The 15,954-nt window shown below is 53.1% G+C and overlaps 8 protein-coding genes across 8 annotated transcripts; 3 read left to right on the forward strand and 5 right to left on the reverse strand.

Annotated features, from left to right (window-relative positions):
• The first annotated feature begins 69 nt into the window (after positions 1-69).
• Positions 70-2,079, forward strand: PV05_09078 (uncharacterized protein). The gene is made up of 4 exons (XM_013458642.1): positions 70-242; positions 910-999; positions 1,047-1,247; positions 1,303-2,079. Exons 1-4 carry the CDS (start codon positions 198-200, stop codon positions 1,930-1,932), a joined length of 966 nt encoding a protein of 321 aa, XP_013314096.1. The 5' UTR covers positions 70-197; the 3' UTR covers positions 1,933-2,079.
• Positions 2,080-2,212: 133 nt separating this feature from the next.
• Positions 2,213-3,478, forward strand: PV05_09079 (uncharacterized protein). Its single transcript, XM_013458643.1, has one exon. It carries the CDS (start codon positions 2,436-2,438, stop codon positions 3,105-3,107), a length of 672 nt encoding a protein of 223 aa, XP_013314097.1. The 5' UTR covers positions 2,213-2,435; the 3' UTR covers positions 3,108-3,478.
• Positions 3,479-3,689: 211 nt separating this feature from the next.
• Positions 3,690-4,308, reverse strand: PV05_09080 (uncharacterized protein; the record flags this gene model as incomplete). Its single annotated transcript, XM_013458644.1, has 2 exons — positions 4,197-4,308; positions 3,690-4,142 (listed from the first exon to the last, which is right to left on the reverse strand). The coding sequence occupies exons 1-2, from the start codon at positions 4,209-4,211 to the stop codon at positions 3,690-3,692; spliced, it is 468 nt and encodes a 155-aa protein (XP_013314098.1). The 5' UTR covers positions 4,212-4,308.
• A 465-nt stretch (positions 4,309-4,773) lies between these two features.
• PV05_09081 (uncharacterized protein) lies at positions 4,774-6,295 on the reverse strand. The gene is made up of 2 exons (XM_013458645.1): positions 5,987-6,295; positions 4,774-5,936 (listed from the first exon to the last, which is right to left on the reverse strand). Exons 1-2 carry the CDS (start codon positions 6,148-6,150, stop codon positions 5,081-5,083), a joined length of 1,020 nt encoding a protein of 339 aa, XP_013314099.1. The 5' UTR covers positions 6,151-6,295; the 3' UTR covers positions 4,774-5,080.
• Positions 6,296-6,420: 125 nt separating this feature from the next.
• On the forward strand, positions 6,421-8,044 carry PV05_09082 (uncharacterized protein). The gene has a single exon (XM_013458646.1). It carries the CDS (start codon positions 6,511-6,513, stop codon positions 7,936-7,938), a length of 1,428 nt encoding a protein of 475 aa, XP_013314100.1. The 5' UTR covers positions 6,421-6,510; the 3' UTR covers positions 7,939-8,044.
• A 343-nt stretch (positions 8,045-8,387) lies between these two features.
• On the reverse strand, positions 8,388-9,476 carry PV05_09083 (uncharacterized protein; the record flags this gene model as incomplete). Its single annotated transcript, XM_013458647.1, has 1 exon — positions 8,388-9,476. One exon carries the CDS (start codon positions 9,474-9,476, stop codon positions 8,388-8,390), a length of 1,089 nt encoding a protein of 362 aa, XP_013314101.1.
• Positions 9,477-10,260: 784 nt separating this feature from the next.
• Positions 10,261-12,603, reverse strand: PV05_09084 (uncharacterized protein; the record flags this gene model as incomplete). Its single annotated transcript, XM_013458648.1, has 4 exons — positions 10,261-10,382; positions 10,447-10,879; positions 11,011-11,641; positions 11,714-12,603. 4 exons carry the CDS (start codon positions 12,601-12,603, stop codon positions 10,261-10,263), a joined length of 2,076 nt encoding a protein of 691 aa, XP_013314102.1.
• A 358-nt stretch (positions 12,604-12,961) lies between these two features.
• On the reverse strand, positions 12,962-15,501 carry PV05_09085 (uncharacterized protein). The gene is made up of 6 exons (XM_013458649.1): positions 14,946-15,501; positions 14,797-14,891; positions 14,518-14,712; positions 13,839-14,460; positions 13,388-13,760; positions 12,962-13,299 (listed from the first exon to the last, which is right to left on the reverse strand). Exons 1-6 carry the CDS (start codon positions 15,364-15,366, stop codon positions 13,230-13,232), a joined length of 1,776 nt encoding a protein of 591 aa, XP_013314103.1. The 5' UTR covers positions 15,367-15,501; the 3' UTR covers positions 12,962-13,229.
• Positions 15,502-15,954: the final 453 nt, after the last annotated feature.

Here is a 15,954-nt window from a genome sequence, read left to right on the forward strand (position 1 = left end):
AGGCCCAGTCCGGGCGGCGAGGCAGGAAGTCAACAGTAGAGACACTCATAGCCATTAAATTCATCGATACTCACTTCAAAACCTGTAAATGCATCATAAAGTGTAGTTTCAAGGCTCGGTGAATGTGGTGTGGTGTCTGACGAGTAGATTACTGGGGGATTTTCTTGTCAAGTGTCTGAAGTCACGGAGGGGTCAAGATGGCTGGCGAGAGGCCTGCAAAGTATAGGCAGGAGATCCAGCAGGTAAGCCAATGCGCTCTGGTTGTTCATCATCATGTCCATCTCTTTCGATGAGGTCCTCCAACCGTTCAAGCGAAAAAGGAACCAGCAGCTGTGGCGCAAAAGAGAACCTGTTGTATGGCCTCAACACCTCTTGCATATCAACAATGCGAAATGATGCGCTCAGAAAGTTGTGGAAATTGGTCAAGGAATCTTGCACGGAATCACCGCCCCGCGCAGATTGCCTTATACAGCAAACACCACTGTACCGGAGGCAACAAAGTGTGACACTCAGCATAGGGTACGGCACAAACCATACTGCGCTAAGACACACAGGGCTCGGTGGAAGAAACATGTCAACCTCTGGCCATCTCACCTTGTGCTATCATGAAAATGCACAGGAGTGGTAACAATGGAAGAAGACAAAATCCCAGACTCACCTGCACCTACTGGTGGCTTTACGGAGGCTTGGGATGCTGCAAGGATAGCCGCCTCACTTCCTTCGCTTGATCAGTCCAATTGCCACACGCATCACACGCTTCTGAGCTCCACCGTCACCATCATGGGAAATGAGTCGGGCGAGTTGCCCGATACTGATTCGACTGCCAGTGGTCCTCATGACATGAAAGATGCAGATGATACCGAAACCAAAGAAGAGTTCATGCAAAGACTGATTTACTGGCTTCAACAGATGATGTTCGTTAGTGGCGAGACAGCCGAACCAAGTGCAGAGACAACATGGATGATCGAAGAGATAGTACGAGAACAAGTGGTAGAAATGGTAAGTAGTGCGAAATGATGCTTTGGCCACTGCTAACGGATGATGAGCTCACTCAAGCCACTGTGCTTGCAAACCGACGTGGTTCTAAATCTATCGCCATTGTCGATCTCATTTTCCAAATCCGCCACGATAGAGCAAAAGTATCCAGGCTCAAGACCTTTCTCTCCTGGAAGGATGTACGTAAGAATGTCAAAGATTCGGACGACAAAGGTGGTGGAGATGCTGGAGATGTTGGTGACTTCGATGAGGTAGAATGCACCTGTCATTCCTGAGCTACTTCTTTCGTATCTGACTACTTCTCAGGCGGCTGGCGGTGTCAATCCTTCTGCTCCACAAAAAACAAGTGGCAACAAGAAAGCGAAGCTCCTGTTGCCTTGGGAAGTCCAATCTTTTTACTCAGAACAAGTCCCCGAACGAGAGGATGAGGAAGACGAAGAAGAGGAGGAACAGAACGAAGCCACACTTGCGCGTCTAGCTTCAGCCGATGAGCGCACGAAGAATATGACCAAGGATGAATATGTCTACTGGTCCGATTGTCGGCAAGCGAGTTTCACCTTCCGCAAAGGCAAGAGATTCCGAGAATGGGCAGGATTTGGCACAATACTTGACAGCAAACCGAACGACGATGTGGTCGATATTCTCGGCTTCTTGACGTTCGAGATTGTGCAAACGTTGACTGAAGAAGCACTCAAAGTGAAGGCTGCTGAGGACCTTGCGAACAAAAAGGCCAATGGTGGACGCGGCGATCAAGATTCAATGAAGAAGAGAAAGCGAGAAGGTTGCAGTCTGTTCGAGATGCCCGAGGAAGGAAGGACACCTGTCGAGCCGAAGCATGTCAGAGAGGGCTTTCGAAGACTGCAGGCCGTGCCAAACCGCTACAAGTTCATGAGACAGGGCTTTGCAGGAATGAGGACGCCCTTGAGGCTGATATGATGGATACTGTCGAGCAGGCGCTGAGATTTTCAGGGGAGGAGTGGCCGAGGGGCAGTCCAAAGATACCCGTTTGCATCATGTTTGAGTTCTATTTATGTATGATACGAGAAGCGCAGAGATGCTCACAATTCGTCGTTATTCGAAAGACACGCTGCTTGCTGTTGCTATCATTCGCACCCTTCGTTACTCGAGTCATCCGATAAGATGGATAAGGCCGCATGACTCAACCGCAGCAGTGACCCCACGCACACCGCGCCACCGACACCGCAGGCAGCGAGACCGACAACTTGGATTTCATGTGAATCGCATGTTCGGAGCCATCTTGGAAACTTCCTTTCTCATATTTCCACCTCCGTCTTCCAGTTGCATGCCCTTAAACTCCCGCCGAGTCTTCTCGACAGCCCAATTCATCCGGATCTTCGTCATAGTCAATCTCACGACTTATATTACAGTCAACGCCTGCCTGAACCACAGCAACTCCAACGCCCAACCGCTGGAGCACGATGGGGGGCAAAAAGGGCGCCGAGAACACCAAGAAAGTAGCGGGCAACGCCCGCAAGGCTGAAGCCGCCGCCGCAAAACAAGCCGCCGTAGAAGCCAAAGTCTCCGCGGCCGAGGAGGATAAATGGTCCAAAGGCGCCAAGGACAGCAAGAAGAAAGAAGATGCTGAGCGCAAGGCTGCAGAAGCGAAAGCGAAAAAGGCCGAGCGAGACGCCCTACTAGCTGAAGAGGAAAAGTCACAGCGCGCCACGGCCAAGGGCGCGAACAAGAAGACGGCTGAGAAGAAGACCCGGGGCACATTGGACCTGGGCCAGCTCGATGGCGAAGCAAGCGGCACAACCGCAGCGTTGAATGCGTCTGGAATCGATAACGCGTTGGATGCGCTCAGTTTGACGGGTGCAGCGAACGAGCAGAAACTCGACCGGCACCCCGAGCGACGGTTCGCGGCGGCTTATAAGGCCTACGAGGAACGACGACTGCCTGAGGTTGCGGTTGAGCATCCCGGGCTACGAAAACAGCAGCGTATTGATATTATACGAAAAGAATTTGAACGGAGTGAGGAGAACCCGTTCAATCAGGTCGGCAATGTCAAATATGACGCGAGGAAAGACGAACTGGCGGATAAGAAGAAGCAGATCCGTGAGGGTGTGGAGAACAGATTGGCCCAGAAGTGAATGAAAGTGGGATTTGTTGGACGAACTGGACTATACTCGTTACTATTCATGAGCAAAAAGAATAGATGACAAACAAGGACACCTGATTCTTCGGTGACAACGCTGTCCCACCGCTATTCCGCCGCAGCCTCACGATGCTCGGATGAAAGAATTTTGAGCCGTGAGAGCGAGAGAGCTCAATCAGCATGACTACGGGCCAACGGCGCAAAGCAGCTGCCACTCATGGCACATGGCTTTGCGCTGGTGAAGTTACGTTAGGGCCTGGGAAACGACTTTCCAATGCTAGTGAACGTGTTGCCGGCACGATCCTCTCGAAGGCAGATGGAATGGGGAGGGGAAAGCACGTATCGCAATATTGTCATCTAATGAGCATTTTCATCTTAATTTGCATCCACATCGCAACCCTGATGCCATTGTGTTCTCACCTCGCCTTCTGCTCGATACATCCCTATTACCTCCCGTGCTGGGACAATTTTGCCTGGTCCCGACGCTTCATCCTACCGATCGCATGTCTATGGTAAGGACTCTTTAATCATGACGCTCTCGTCCTTGTTTTCTGTACGGATCTCTGCAATCCGAGTCCTAAGGCTGCTCCCCAGAACACTCGACGAAATTGTCACCGCTTGCGCCTGTATGCGTGACCACAAGCGCCAGTGTCCCCTCATCATTGAACACAACCCTATCCGCACCGGGTGCGCCACCATCATACACCTCGTAGCTACTCAGGATGGGAAACTCATACCACGGACCCGAGACGGTGATATCAAACCCCTCTCTATCGTCAAACTCATGAGGATAGTCATTGTCGCCAACAGTGTCGCCGGATTGGTACAGCGAATACCCCTTCTGCACGGCCGCGTCGATGTCGGACTGCCAATAGCATACGGAGCCACATGTGTCGACGCAGCTTTGGCGTGCGGCCAGACCCGGCGTGAAGTCCCTAGGATAGAGAGAAGGTGAGGCGCTGCGGTGGAGAATGGCTTTTGGCATGGCAAAGACAGGTGTGAGGAGGAGGAACAGAGACGTTGTGAGGAGCTTCATGATGGTTAGTGGACTGTGTAATGACAGAGTCAGGCAAAGAAGACGGACCTGTGGGATATACATTGTGCTGGAGGAGTGGAGGACTGAGTTACAGCTCTTCTACCTATTGAACAAGGGGAAGGGATAGGTATATCGGCAGATTCCTGGTGAATACCCTTTCAGAGGCTGTTGCTGATGAGGATTCTTGGCCTGAACAACATTGTCCAGCATTGGGAGGCACCGGTCTTCTTATACTGCGAGCACTCTCGTCCTCGGAGCGTACCGTTGTCCACGACCAACCCACGAGGCCCTTCGATGTGGCCGAGAGAAACATCCTTCTTCCAAAAGCATGCACTTCAACACAGCTGCATGGTCCTACCTGGCAAAGATCATCAATGGTCGTACAAGCAGGTACCCGTACTCGAGAGACAAGTCGCGACGTTCGCAATATGAGTGGCTCGTCTCGACAGATTTCCCCAGACTGGCGCTTGCGGATAGCTCTCGATCAAGGATGTCAGGGCGAACAACAAGCTTGTTCGGTGTCGCGAAAAGCTCAAGGCTATCGATAAAGGGCCTATCAAGGCGAAGAGACGAAGCACGACAGAAGAAGGAAAGTCATTGATGTCTTGATGATCTCCATCTCCACTCCTTCTACGAGAGCTTCTATACAGTCTGATTGGCTCGTTACGGATACATATAATTTACGCCAGGACTGCGGCTTCCCAGATATCAGCTGCCTCTCTTGGGAGGATGTAACATAACACGGCGAAGAGCCTTGTTTCCGACCCAGATCAGCCTTGACGCAGACAGACTTGAAACCTTCAAATCTGTCACTGCATTAACACCAAGGTTGGACGCTATCATGCTCCTGGCTATCCGATGCTGGCACTCAGATCGCAACTATATCCAATCAATTCCTTCCATCCGAGCACTCATACACCTCTTGGGTTGTATTATGGGTGCATGACTGATCGTACATCCCACACACAGAGCCTTTCGTCCCAACCACAACTCGCCGCCCATCCTTCACTGCCAAACAGACACCAATCCACTCCCGTCACAAATTCGGTATGTCGTCCCATCTGCCCGAGCTCTCGAGCCGGACCGCCCTGGTCACCACCATCTGTCCACACCCGACAAGTCATGTCGTAGCTGGCACTCAGTAAGAGATCTGGGAGGTGTGGACTCCATGCGACCTTCCGCACCGCGTACCCGTGGCCTTGCAACAACTGCAAGGGCCCCTTCGGTTGCCGAATGTCAAATGTTCGAATGATTCTGTCAACTCCAGCTGTAGCCACGATCGTGCTTCGATATTTGTTCCAGTCATGAGTAAGTGCTTCTGCCGGCGGGAACGTTGGTTGGAGCTTCCCTACACCCACTGACAAAGGAGGTGAATGGATCGGGATCTGCATAGTGAGGTGATTGCTGGCGCTCGCCGGTGTTCTCAGATCCCATACTCGTAAATGGCTGTCTGAACACACAGCGCTCAACATTCCGTCTGTGTGCGGGCTCCATTGCGTACTGTATGTACACGAGTGCGTCGGTAGTGTCAGCAGACTCTGCTGCCGTTCAGGATTCCATATCTTGACGGAGCCATCCCACGACGAGGAGGCAAATGTGGCTTTCGAGGTGAGATTCCAACTGCATGAGAAGGCTTCTCGCGAATGTTCTTGGAATGTGGCTATCGGGAATTCAGGGGCCAGAGAAACGTCGTAAAGTCGTAACGAACCGTCTCCGGAGGAAGTCAGGACATGAAATGAATGCGCTTCGGAATGTGTTACGTCGTAGAGGGCGTCTTGGGTGGGATAGCTGGGGCTGGTCAGCATTTTGACCCGCTCGTGACAAGAGAAACGGCTTACGTCTTCAAAGGCACGATGCCATGCGGTGTCAACTCCAAGACAAAAAGCCGTCCATTTCCCACCAAGCCATAGTTTGCTGACGCCGCGACGGCGATGCGATTGTCGAAGAAAGGAGAATACTTCACCGCGTAGCCTTGAAAGCCCTGCGTTCGAAACTCTAGCATTGCGGCGACGCGATGTCGAGGCGCTTGTAGTATGGTGACTTTCTAAAGCAGTCACACATCATGTAAGCAACTCCCTCTGCTAGTAGACATCAAGTGGCTGTGCGAGCTTGACTTGCATCGGTCAAGTCGAGCGCCAGTGGATGTGGATGTGGAAGTGGATGATATCGCAGGCAAAGATCGATGTTCGAGGATGCCGAGGCTTTCTCCCCGCGTATATCGACATCTGTTCATTATTCATTATTAAGGCTTCTCGTATATTCACCATTTTGCCAGCAACTGGAATTTCCACCTCGTCGTTACTCGGACAGTTGATGATGGCTCCAAGCAGGGGCAAATCCTTCAATTCGAGCCTCTTCCACTATGGACGCATTTATATCTCGCAAAAGACTGCGCGTCTCGCCGCCACGCAAGCCTGAGACTGTGGCTATAACCTCGTCAACACCGCCGTTCACGTCTACCGACGAGGACGAATCAACAGACGTCAAGCTCGCGATCCTCTCCTCCCTCCATCCTGAACGATGTCAAGATGATCTTCTCGAGGTCCTGCTCAGCCACGACGGCTCCGTCTGCCTCGCCCTCGAATCTCTGTCCTCGTACTCCTCCCCTCCACCAAAGCGCAGACTCACCACAGCTGGCCAGCAAAGCGCCCTGCCCTTCTCAGCTACAACGAACAAAAGCCCATCCAAACACCCCTTGACGAGAAAAGGCAAAACCCTACACCTTTACAGCCCTGCCGACATTGCCCAGCACACACCCTGTTCCATCATCCACAACTTCCTCCCACCCAACCTCGCGGAGTCCCTCCTGCAAGAACTCCTAGCCGAAGTACCCAGCTACGAATCCATCTCCTTCAAGATCTTTGACCAGGTCGTCAAATCCCCACACACAGCCTGCTTCTACGTCGACTCCTTGTCCGACCTTGCCCGCCAACGCTCCGAGTACTACTACAACGGTAACGATTTGGGCGACATCCGACAGATCCTCCCCGTCATGCGGCAAGTCAGCACTCTCGTCCGAAATGCCGTCAACCTCGAAATCGCCACGCGCATCCAAGATTTCTACCCCGAAGGCAAGAAACTGAAATATCAATCCCCTCAAACGTGGCAACCCAACGCGGCGTTCGTCAACTGCTACGACGGTGGCGCGCAGCACGTAGGCTACCACTCCGACCAGCTCTCGTATCTGGGCCCGCGAGCCGTGATAGGCAGTCTGAGTCTCGGCGTGGAAAGGGAATTTCGCGTGCGCAAGATCGTGCCGAAAGACGACGACGACTCGAGAGGAGATGCCGCCGCCGCCACCGCCTCCGACGTGTCCGGTCAAATTGCGATCCACCTGCCTCACAACTCGCTGCTGGTCATGCACGCCGAGATGCAGGAGGAGTGGAAACACAGCATCGCGCCGGCGCAGACGGTCACGCCGCATCCCCTCGCCGGCAACAAGAGGATCAACATCACGTACCGCTGGTACCGGGAGGAGTTTCGCCCCAAGTATACGCCCAAATGTCGGTGCGGCGTGCCGTGTGTGCTGAAGACGGTGCAGAAGCAGAAGGTCAATCGTGGACGGTATATGTGGATGTGTCAGGTCGGGAGTAAGCCTGGCGCTGGCGAGGGCTGTGGGTGGTTCGAGTGGGCGAGGTTTACAGATGACGGGGTGCCCGTGGGCTGGAAGGGACCAGAGAAAGCGAAAGAGGATGTCGAGTCTAGAGAGGGAACTCGAGATGAAAAGGATGCAAAGTCAAGAACGTCTGAATGCGGTGCTGAGAACGCTGCGGGTGCCCCGAAAGCCTGACCGCGATATAGGCGAAGCGAAGGCGCTGAGGAACGATGGCACGACTGATGTGTGGAATGAATTATGAAAGGATATGAATCTTGAGAGCCACTACGCCACTATTGTTGTACAATCTATGTGCTCTAACATGTCGTGTCCGCGTACGGCCTGTGCTCTATCTAATTTACATTGTAGGGACCAGATGCCTCACTACTCATTACGTTCTATCCCGTCAGTGGGAAGGACAGTCTAGCCTTCCGCAGAAACATTTCAGATCGAAGAATTGTCACGAAGCGGTGCCAACACTTTGACGAATTTTTGCACCAGCCATTGGTAGACAGAAAGGAGATTCAAAGCAGCCGGTAGAAAATTCGGGGCACAAGCTTCACTTGGAATCTTCAAGTCGTGTACTCCGTATGGTCTACCCGGTAGTTGAAGACAACCGTGCCCGTCGAAGCAGCATCATCCGATCATGCAACTTGGGCGATCTTAACTTCCACAGTTGCAGAAAGCGGCGTCTTGATTGTCGCTTCTCGTGTCGTTTCTCCAGCATAGCCACCAACACCGTGCTCTGTGGGAGTGCTTGTCTTCCGGTTGTGCACTTTCTCCGAGATCGTTGGTATAGGCGGGACTCCCGATTTTCCTTCTGGTCGTGGCGATATGGTCGTTGTCAACGGCCATTCCGGCGGTATCATAGTAGCCTCAGCTGGAGTGGTACAGCCGCTTGGAGTGTTGCTGCCGGTACTAGCAAAAGGGGAGCGTCTTGGAGCCGCGGAGAAGTACCCGTCAATATTCGGCAGGGAATGTCGAGAGCTGTTGTTGAAACTCGTTGCTGAGAGATGCTTGTACGGAGATGGAGACGCACCGGGGGCGGTCATCAATTCGACAGAAGAGGTGTCGGAGGAACGTGGATGTGGAAGTGGAAGTACAATGTTCGACAGTTCAGTGACCAACAGCGGGACTGACCTTCTGTTCAGGCTGTGGATTGACTTGCTTCTGACGCTCGTGGACGAGTCGTAGTATTGAGATCTCGGTCGGCCATTCGTGATGGCATCCGGCTGGTCGATGATAAGGTTGAGGGTGGAACTTCGTGCATCGTTTTGCAAAAGTCCCGGTTCCGAGTACAAGGCCGTCCTTAGGTCTGCCGTACTATGATGTCGAGAGCGAGAACGAGAGTGAGAGAGAGATCTTGACCGGGAACGTCCGCGGCCGTGTCGAGATTGTGACTGTGCTCTTGACCGATTTGTTGGTGAAGCTGGTCTGGAAAAGTCCAGCGCACATGTGGAGAATCTCGAGTTCTTCAAGTCATAGTCTGATATATTGTTCCTAGGCTCTTGGAAAAGACTTTTTTGCGTCCCATATAGCGACCTCCTCAGCCCGGCTTGATGGTTCTTCGGGTCCGTGGTCTGCGTGGTTTGGGGCAGTGTAATCACGGGCTCGGATTCTGGGTGTCGGAGGTGTGGGACGAGCTTAGTGCAGATGGCCCAGATGGCGAAGATGAGAAGGACCAGACCAAAGGCCACGATGATGATGGTGACGCCGGGACTGGGTCCTGCCATGACCCTGGCAGTTGCTGTCAGGAAACGTCTGCCATCACGCAGGCATAGTAGGTCCCATCAGACATTAGTAAAAGTGGCAGTCATGCCTGAATGCCATGTAGAGCAGTAAAGCTCGAGGGGGGAAAACAAACCGAAGGGGATGTACGGAGAAGGAACATAGATGCGAGCCAGGCAACCTAACAAGGCCCGGCTGGTTCACATGCAATTCTACTGCGTAAATACTCAAAGGGAGAAACACTCACTTCGGCGATATCAACAATCTCCACAAGCCCATGTTGTCGAGATAGGGAATGATCGAATGATCCAATTTTGGGTACTCCGTACGGAGGTATACCCTGTACGGAGTACACTTTGTTCTTATCATGCCTGAAAAAGACAAAAGCAGGAAGACACTTAAAGGACTCCGTAGCAGGGATGGTGGTTTATGGAGCAGTGGCTTTCCACTGTGATAGTGAAGCGAGGTTGAAAGGAGACCGATCCGTATTAATGTTCGAGTGTGAGGAGCACGTTGGCTAGATTCGTGTATTGTGATTGGCTGAATAGGACGAGGCTGGCGTTTAACGAGCCGCTCTTGTCAGGGGTCTTGGTCCGCCAGTCGTTCAGCATTCTCCGACTTGACCTCGCACCTCAGGCGGATGTTCGACCACGATCAATATACGGAGTACAAGACTGCTCCTTTGTTTCCACTCCATCATGTACATTACTCCGTAACAGATTCGACGACCAGCTGCAGTGTACGGAGTATGGCCCGCCTTCTATGTCTTATTGTTTCACAGCCATTCTTTCATAGTCGAGCTTTACCGGAGAGAAGAAGCTGTACTGCCTCGTTCGTCAGAGGAACATAACCGGAACCTTCCTTTTCGATCCAATACATTCTGTCTCTGCTGCCCTGAGGTAATGAAAAGCCTGCCCGGAACATATCAGTTAAGCGTAATCACCAACATGCAGCGCTGCAAGGCGGGCAACTCACCGTCTTGCCGTAGTCCCGTCTTGAGCTTCTTCATGATCAGAGACACTCTATCGGCGCCAGTATCGTTACCGCCGCCGTTCAGCTCTCGTCGATCAGTCACCAGCACCCGCAAAAACCGTGGAACGGCATATGCAGGCAAAGCACTCGCATTCGTCGTCGTCCACTTTTCAAGCTCTCTGACAGTCTGCTGTTCCTGGGCGTCCACCTCCCCAGAGTCGGAGCCACTTCTGCCGCTACTGGTGAACGTGATAGCCGCGCAGCCCAACTGTCCGTCGTATCCGTAGCGGTTCATCGGGATCGCGTAGACGTTGACGGAGGCGATGTTGGGATGTCTACTGATACAACCCTCGACTTCGGTCGTCGAGATATTGTGCCCTTTTGCACGATAGGTATCGCCCAATCGATCGTGGAACGATACATATCCGTCTTTATCCTGTCAAGAGAGGTAACACCGTCAGTTACGAGCACATCGCGGGTGGTCAATCGTTACGCTAAAAGACAACGAAACGGCTATCTTGTCCCCGCACTAACAAGGCCCCCGGAGGAAGAGGAACAGCGACTTACTCTGGCCATTGCATCTCCCAGCCTGAAGAACTCATCACCTTTAGCGAAGACGTTCCTGAGGACTTTCTTCTCCGTTGCCTCTGTTCCCCCTTCACCCACATAATCGTGCCGTCGCTGTACAGGGGGAGAGATCCTGCATATCGCCTCACCAACCTCACCGGCTCGTGCTTTCATACAAAACCCTGTCTTGGGATTACGCAGGATCTCCCCGGTCTCCAGGTCGGTTCGCACGATGTAAAACTTATCTTGAAAGATGCTGCTGCGCATAAGAGGCCCGTAATGCGCAACCTTGCCGACACCGAGGTCGTTCTTGTTCGAGTTGAGTATCGATATCGTCGCCTCGCTTGCTGAGTAGTACTCGACAATCCACGGAATGCCGAATCTTTCTCTGACGGCGCGCCACACAGTGGGCGCCAGCCCAAGTCCAAAAGCCAGATCCACTTCGTGATCCTTCTCGTCCGGGAATCGAGGATCAGGAGGAGATTGCACGAGATATCGAAGCATTTCCCCAATATAAAGGATAGCATTCGCCCTCGAGCGACGCACATCTGCCCAAAACTCCCGCCGCGAAAACCGTCGTGCCAGAATCACTGTCCCAGATGTCGAAAAGGTGGCTGGCATACCTGCAAAGCTTTTTCCGCACGAGAAGTTAGCACGTACCCTTCGGAAAATGACTGGAAACAGTATGGGGTGTCTTGCTTACGTCGCTGTGCCGTGAAACATGGGCAAGCAGATGTAGAACCTTCGTCGCTTGTCATGCATGCTGGGATATCTGTCCGGACACGAGCCAGCCAGACTGTACCCAGCCGGCCAGATCAAAGCCTTGGGCAGGCCAGTGGTGCCTGATGTGAACAGATACTGAGAGGCATCGGTGTGCAGTACTTTCGGTCTCGAGGACTTTGGGAAGTCGCCCATTTCCGGCGTTGCTGGAGGCAACATGGAATGCCTCATCACAGTTATACGCGTCTTGGACGACCAGTGTCCCACAGAAGGGTACGTGCCATGGTCATACAGTACAATATGTCCGAGTCGGGGACACGAAGGGTCGCTGCACCCGAAATCCCTTGTTCCATCGCCAAGGTCAAAGGTCTGCGCGACTATGCTGGACAACTCGAACGTGGTGATCAACATCTCAGCTTCGCTGACTCTCAGGCAGTGCTTGATATTGGCTCCGGTAATGGAAGTGTTGATTGGAGCTGGAATTGCGCCCAATTTGTACAGCGCCCACCAAGTGAACATGAACTCGGGCGAATTGTTAATGAACAAGCCAACCACCATGCGGTTCCTGACCCCCAGACGCTTGAGTGCTTCCGCCCAGCGGCCGATTTCCTCTCTCAGACGCTTGTACGTCCAACTGCGGCCTTCAAACACGAACGCTTCCTCGTTGTCGTTCAAGCCGTACGTGCTATGAAGGACATGATAGAAGGACCAGTCATCCTCTCCATGAATCTCGTAGAGGTCTTGGGCGTATCTCTGCAGCCTCCAAGCTCCACGGATCTGGGCAATGTCGCTCCTTATGGAGTATTTGGCGTCCAAGTAAAGGCCAACAGCAGCAGAGACAGCCGCCACCGCGGCCGCCGTGCGGAGGGACATTTCAAGTCAGTATCGACACTTGTGCTTATGCTTTCAGTCCAATGTTCGGAAGATTCAGATAAAGACAGTATCCAAAACAAATCGTCTCCTGGGTGGTATAGTAGCTCGGGGGACCTATTTCGGATGCGTTGATATTGCGGGGAAAAGTAGCCGTGGTTATGAAAAGGTTGGAGAGTATGGAGTAGACAACCGCTCTTTCTGCCTCGGTACTTGGTGCCTTCGATGGATCAAGCGCCTTCACAGTCTGAGAGCAAACTCGTAGCCAGTCAACTGGCCAATCCGCCACTGGGAGAAGCTAAGGCGATGCACCGGTGGGCTCAAATGCCAGCTTCACCTCAAAACATATACATGCTCACAACCCAGCACAGCACATGGGTGTGAGAGTCTATGTACGAATCTCTCTAGACCATATCTCGCGGTTCAGCACTCCCATGCTTAGATGCATCTTGCGCAGACCCGCGCTGCATGAAACATCCATCTATCCGTCCACCCCCGGGATCGCGTATAGCCTAGAGGATGATTGCACGAATTGAATTCCAATTTTCCGTGTCTACAGACACCATGACCCGTCCGTGCTCTGACGCCCAACGAGCATCAACCACCTCGCTGGTTGTGGGGATGCGGACTCAAGCAAACGATGGGTGTATCCGGCCTGCGGCCCTATCCAGCAGGCGTTGTGGCAGTACCTCGTCATATCTGGCGAGAAAGGTAAGCAGTGGACCAAAACCCAAGGCCTCCTACAGGTAGAAAGACGGGAGGCTCCTCGCGAAAGAAAGCAACTTACATATGCATAGCCCATTCCCCAGCCACCCGCCTCGTGTGTGCCGGGTCGATGATCTCTTCAACTCCAAAGGCATTGGCGGTGCGGATGGGATTCATGAGCCGACGATACTCATCGTCGAGCTGGGTATACAGCTCCTTCTTCTTACCTTCGGCCTCCGCTTGTTTCAGCTCCCATCTGTGCCCGACCTCAATGCCGCCGTCGAGAGGCAGGCTTCCCCATTCACCACTAGGCCAGGCCACTCGCATCATTGGATCGCGACAAGCGACCATGATGCCACCGGCGACGCCAAAGACTCGGCGCGTCAAGACACTGAAGATCGGGATCGTGGTGGAGATATAAGCCTTCCCAAGTTCGACTCCCCAACGCATCGTTGCTGGTGTTCGACCACAATGTCAGTGACCACAAATTAATCACCACCTCGAGATCAATGTGGGCGTCTTCCACTTCTTACCTTGTTTTTCAGCCACGGTCCCGATGGCATAACCCGGAACATCAATAAATTGGACAATCGGAAGGTTCATCACGTCGCACAACTTCAGATGACGCGTGATTTTCTGAGATCCTCCGGCGTCGAGTGCACCGGCGTTGACTTCGCAGTTGAGCGAAATCACCCCGACCGGGCGTCCTCCTAGCCTGGCAAGGCCAACAATCGCCGTCCTTCCCCATAATGCTCCGATCTCAAACCACGAGCCTGCGTCGAAAACAGTGACAACAATCGCTCGAGCATCGTACATACGTTCCTTCCTCCGAGGGATGATGGTCCTCAACTCCTCACTGACCCTCGCAATCGGATCGATGGCGGGGATCACAGGGGGCAGCTTTGACTGTCCGCAGTTCGGCAAGTACGAAAGAACTCTCCTGATCTGCTCGAAGCACTCGGCCTCGTTCGCTGCGAGATTGTCTATGGTCCCATTCAAGCAATGAATGCCTGGACCACCCAGTTCTCGTAGCGTGAGTCCCTCTTCGAACGTCGCCCCTTCGACCACCCGCGGTCCCGCGTTGAACAGGCTCCCTATATCCCCTGCCATGACCGAGAAATGGGAGATGACTGCACGAGCGGCGCCAATTCCAATCTGCGACATTTGTCAGCGGCCTTGCCCGGTGCGCAAGTACAGTTGGGAAACACCTACCGCCGGACCCAGCACAGCCGCTAGATTTGGAATGCCCATGTTGATGCCCTTGACGGCTTCGATAAAGCCTGGCACGCCCGGGACATAAGACCAGCCCTGTGTTTTGATTGTACTCACAGATCCACCACCAGAAGATCCGTCCGTAAGTTTGATGATGGGCAAGTTCAGGGACACGGCAAGCTTCTCCGAGTAGATCTTTGGGATTGGTCAGTGTGCGACGTACAAGAGGTTGAATAGGTACATCATGACCGAGCGACGGACGCCTGGGAGAATACATACGGTCTTGTCAGAAATGGCTCCATCAGCGTGTCCAGCTCGAATCGAGTAGTCGTCTGCAGTGATGATCACTTTCCTACCTCCCAACATGCCGAACCCTGGTTAGGATCACTGTAAGCATTGATCGCTTCCACATCGACCACGTTTCTCACCTTGGAGGTTATTAGTCGGAGTGAATGACACGGGTTCCTCGTCCCTGCGGCCGGTCTGCTTCCACTCCACCCGCCCACTGGCGCTGCCAATCTCCTTGAAACTATCCTTGTCGACCAGCTGTTCCAGGCGCTCTCGCACCCATAGTTTGCCTTCACGCTTCTGCCTCACATACCCGCGGTTCGATAGATCCGGCGTATGTGCCATGGTATTGAGCTTTTGCAGATTCGAGAGCACATCGGAATAGTCAGCTGGTGGGCCAGTGTCTCGCGACCCTTTCGAGCGACGGGTCCGTCGACCAGTACTTGATGGTGAAGTAGACTCATCCTGGCTTCCAGATATATGGCGCGCGACTTGTGAAAGACGTTCTGTAGCCGACGAATCTGCGGTCACGGCAGAAGCCGGACGGTTCTTGGAACTCATGGTGCCAACTGGTCAGCGATTAACTATTGCCACGGGCTGATGAGGATATGAAATGTCCCTGTAACGCAAACTATACCAAGTTCAAGGATACGTTTGCCTGACTGATGTTCTTCCTGGCTAAGGGAACATAACCTCGGTATAACGTCTAGACGACCGCCAGCCGAGCCAGCAGAGTTGTAAGTGGGGAATCCTCCCATAACATTGTCGAATGGCACTACTATGGCACGGGGGTCCTTCCTGAGAACGATCTTAAAGGAGTCATAGGTTGAGGAGGGTGGGCAACAGAACCATAAGAGCATAATAAGGGCATTTCTGGTCTGGGTGGACGCCGTACAATAACAGAGAGAAGGCCCGTCTTATGAAGAATGGACGCCTGGGGTTCAAGTGGGCCACGAAAAGAGCACCCTTTGTGAGGGAATACAGACCACGAAATGATATCTGCCATACCCTCCTTTAGGGAAGGCGGTCACTCGATTCACAAGAACGGACGGAAATGCAATTTTGTGAAATGAATCAATACATCTATCTAGAGCCATGGTGGCCCCCAGAAGCCACCCCCAGCCAGCCCCTCATCGTCGTCGTCCTCGT

This window comes from Exophiala xenobiotica (assembly GCF_000835505.1).
Source record: "Exophiala xenobiotica strain CBS 118157 unplaced genomic scaffold supercont1.5, whole genome shotgun sequence".
Lineage (NCBI taxonomy): Eukaryota > Fungi > Ascomycota > Eurotiomycetes > Chaetothyriales > Herpotrichiellaceae > Exophiala > Exophiala xenobiotica.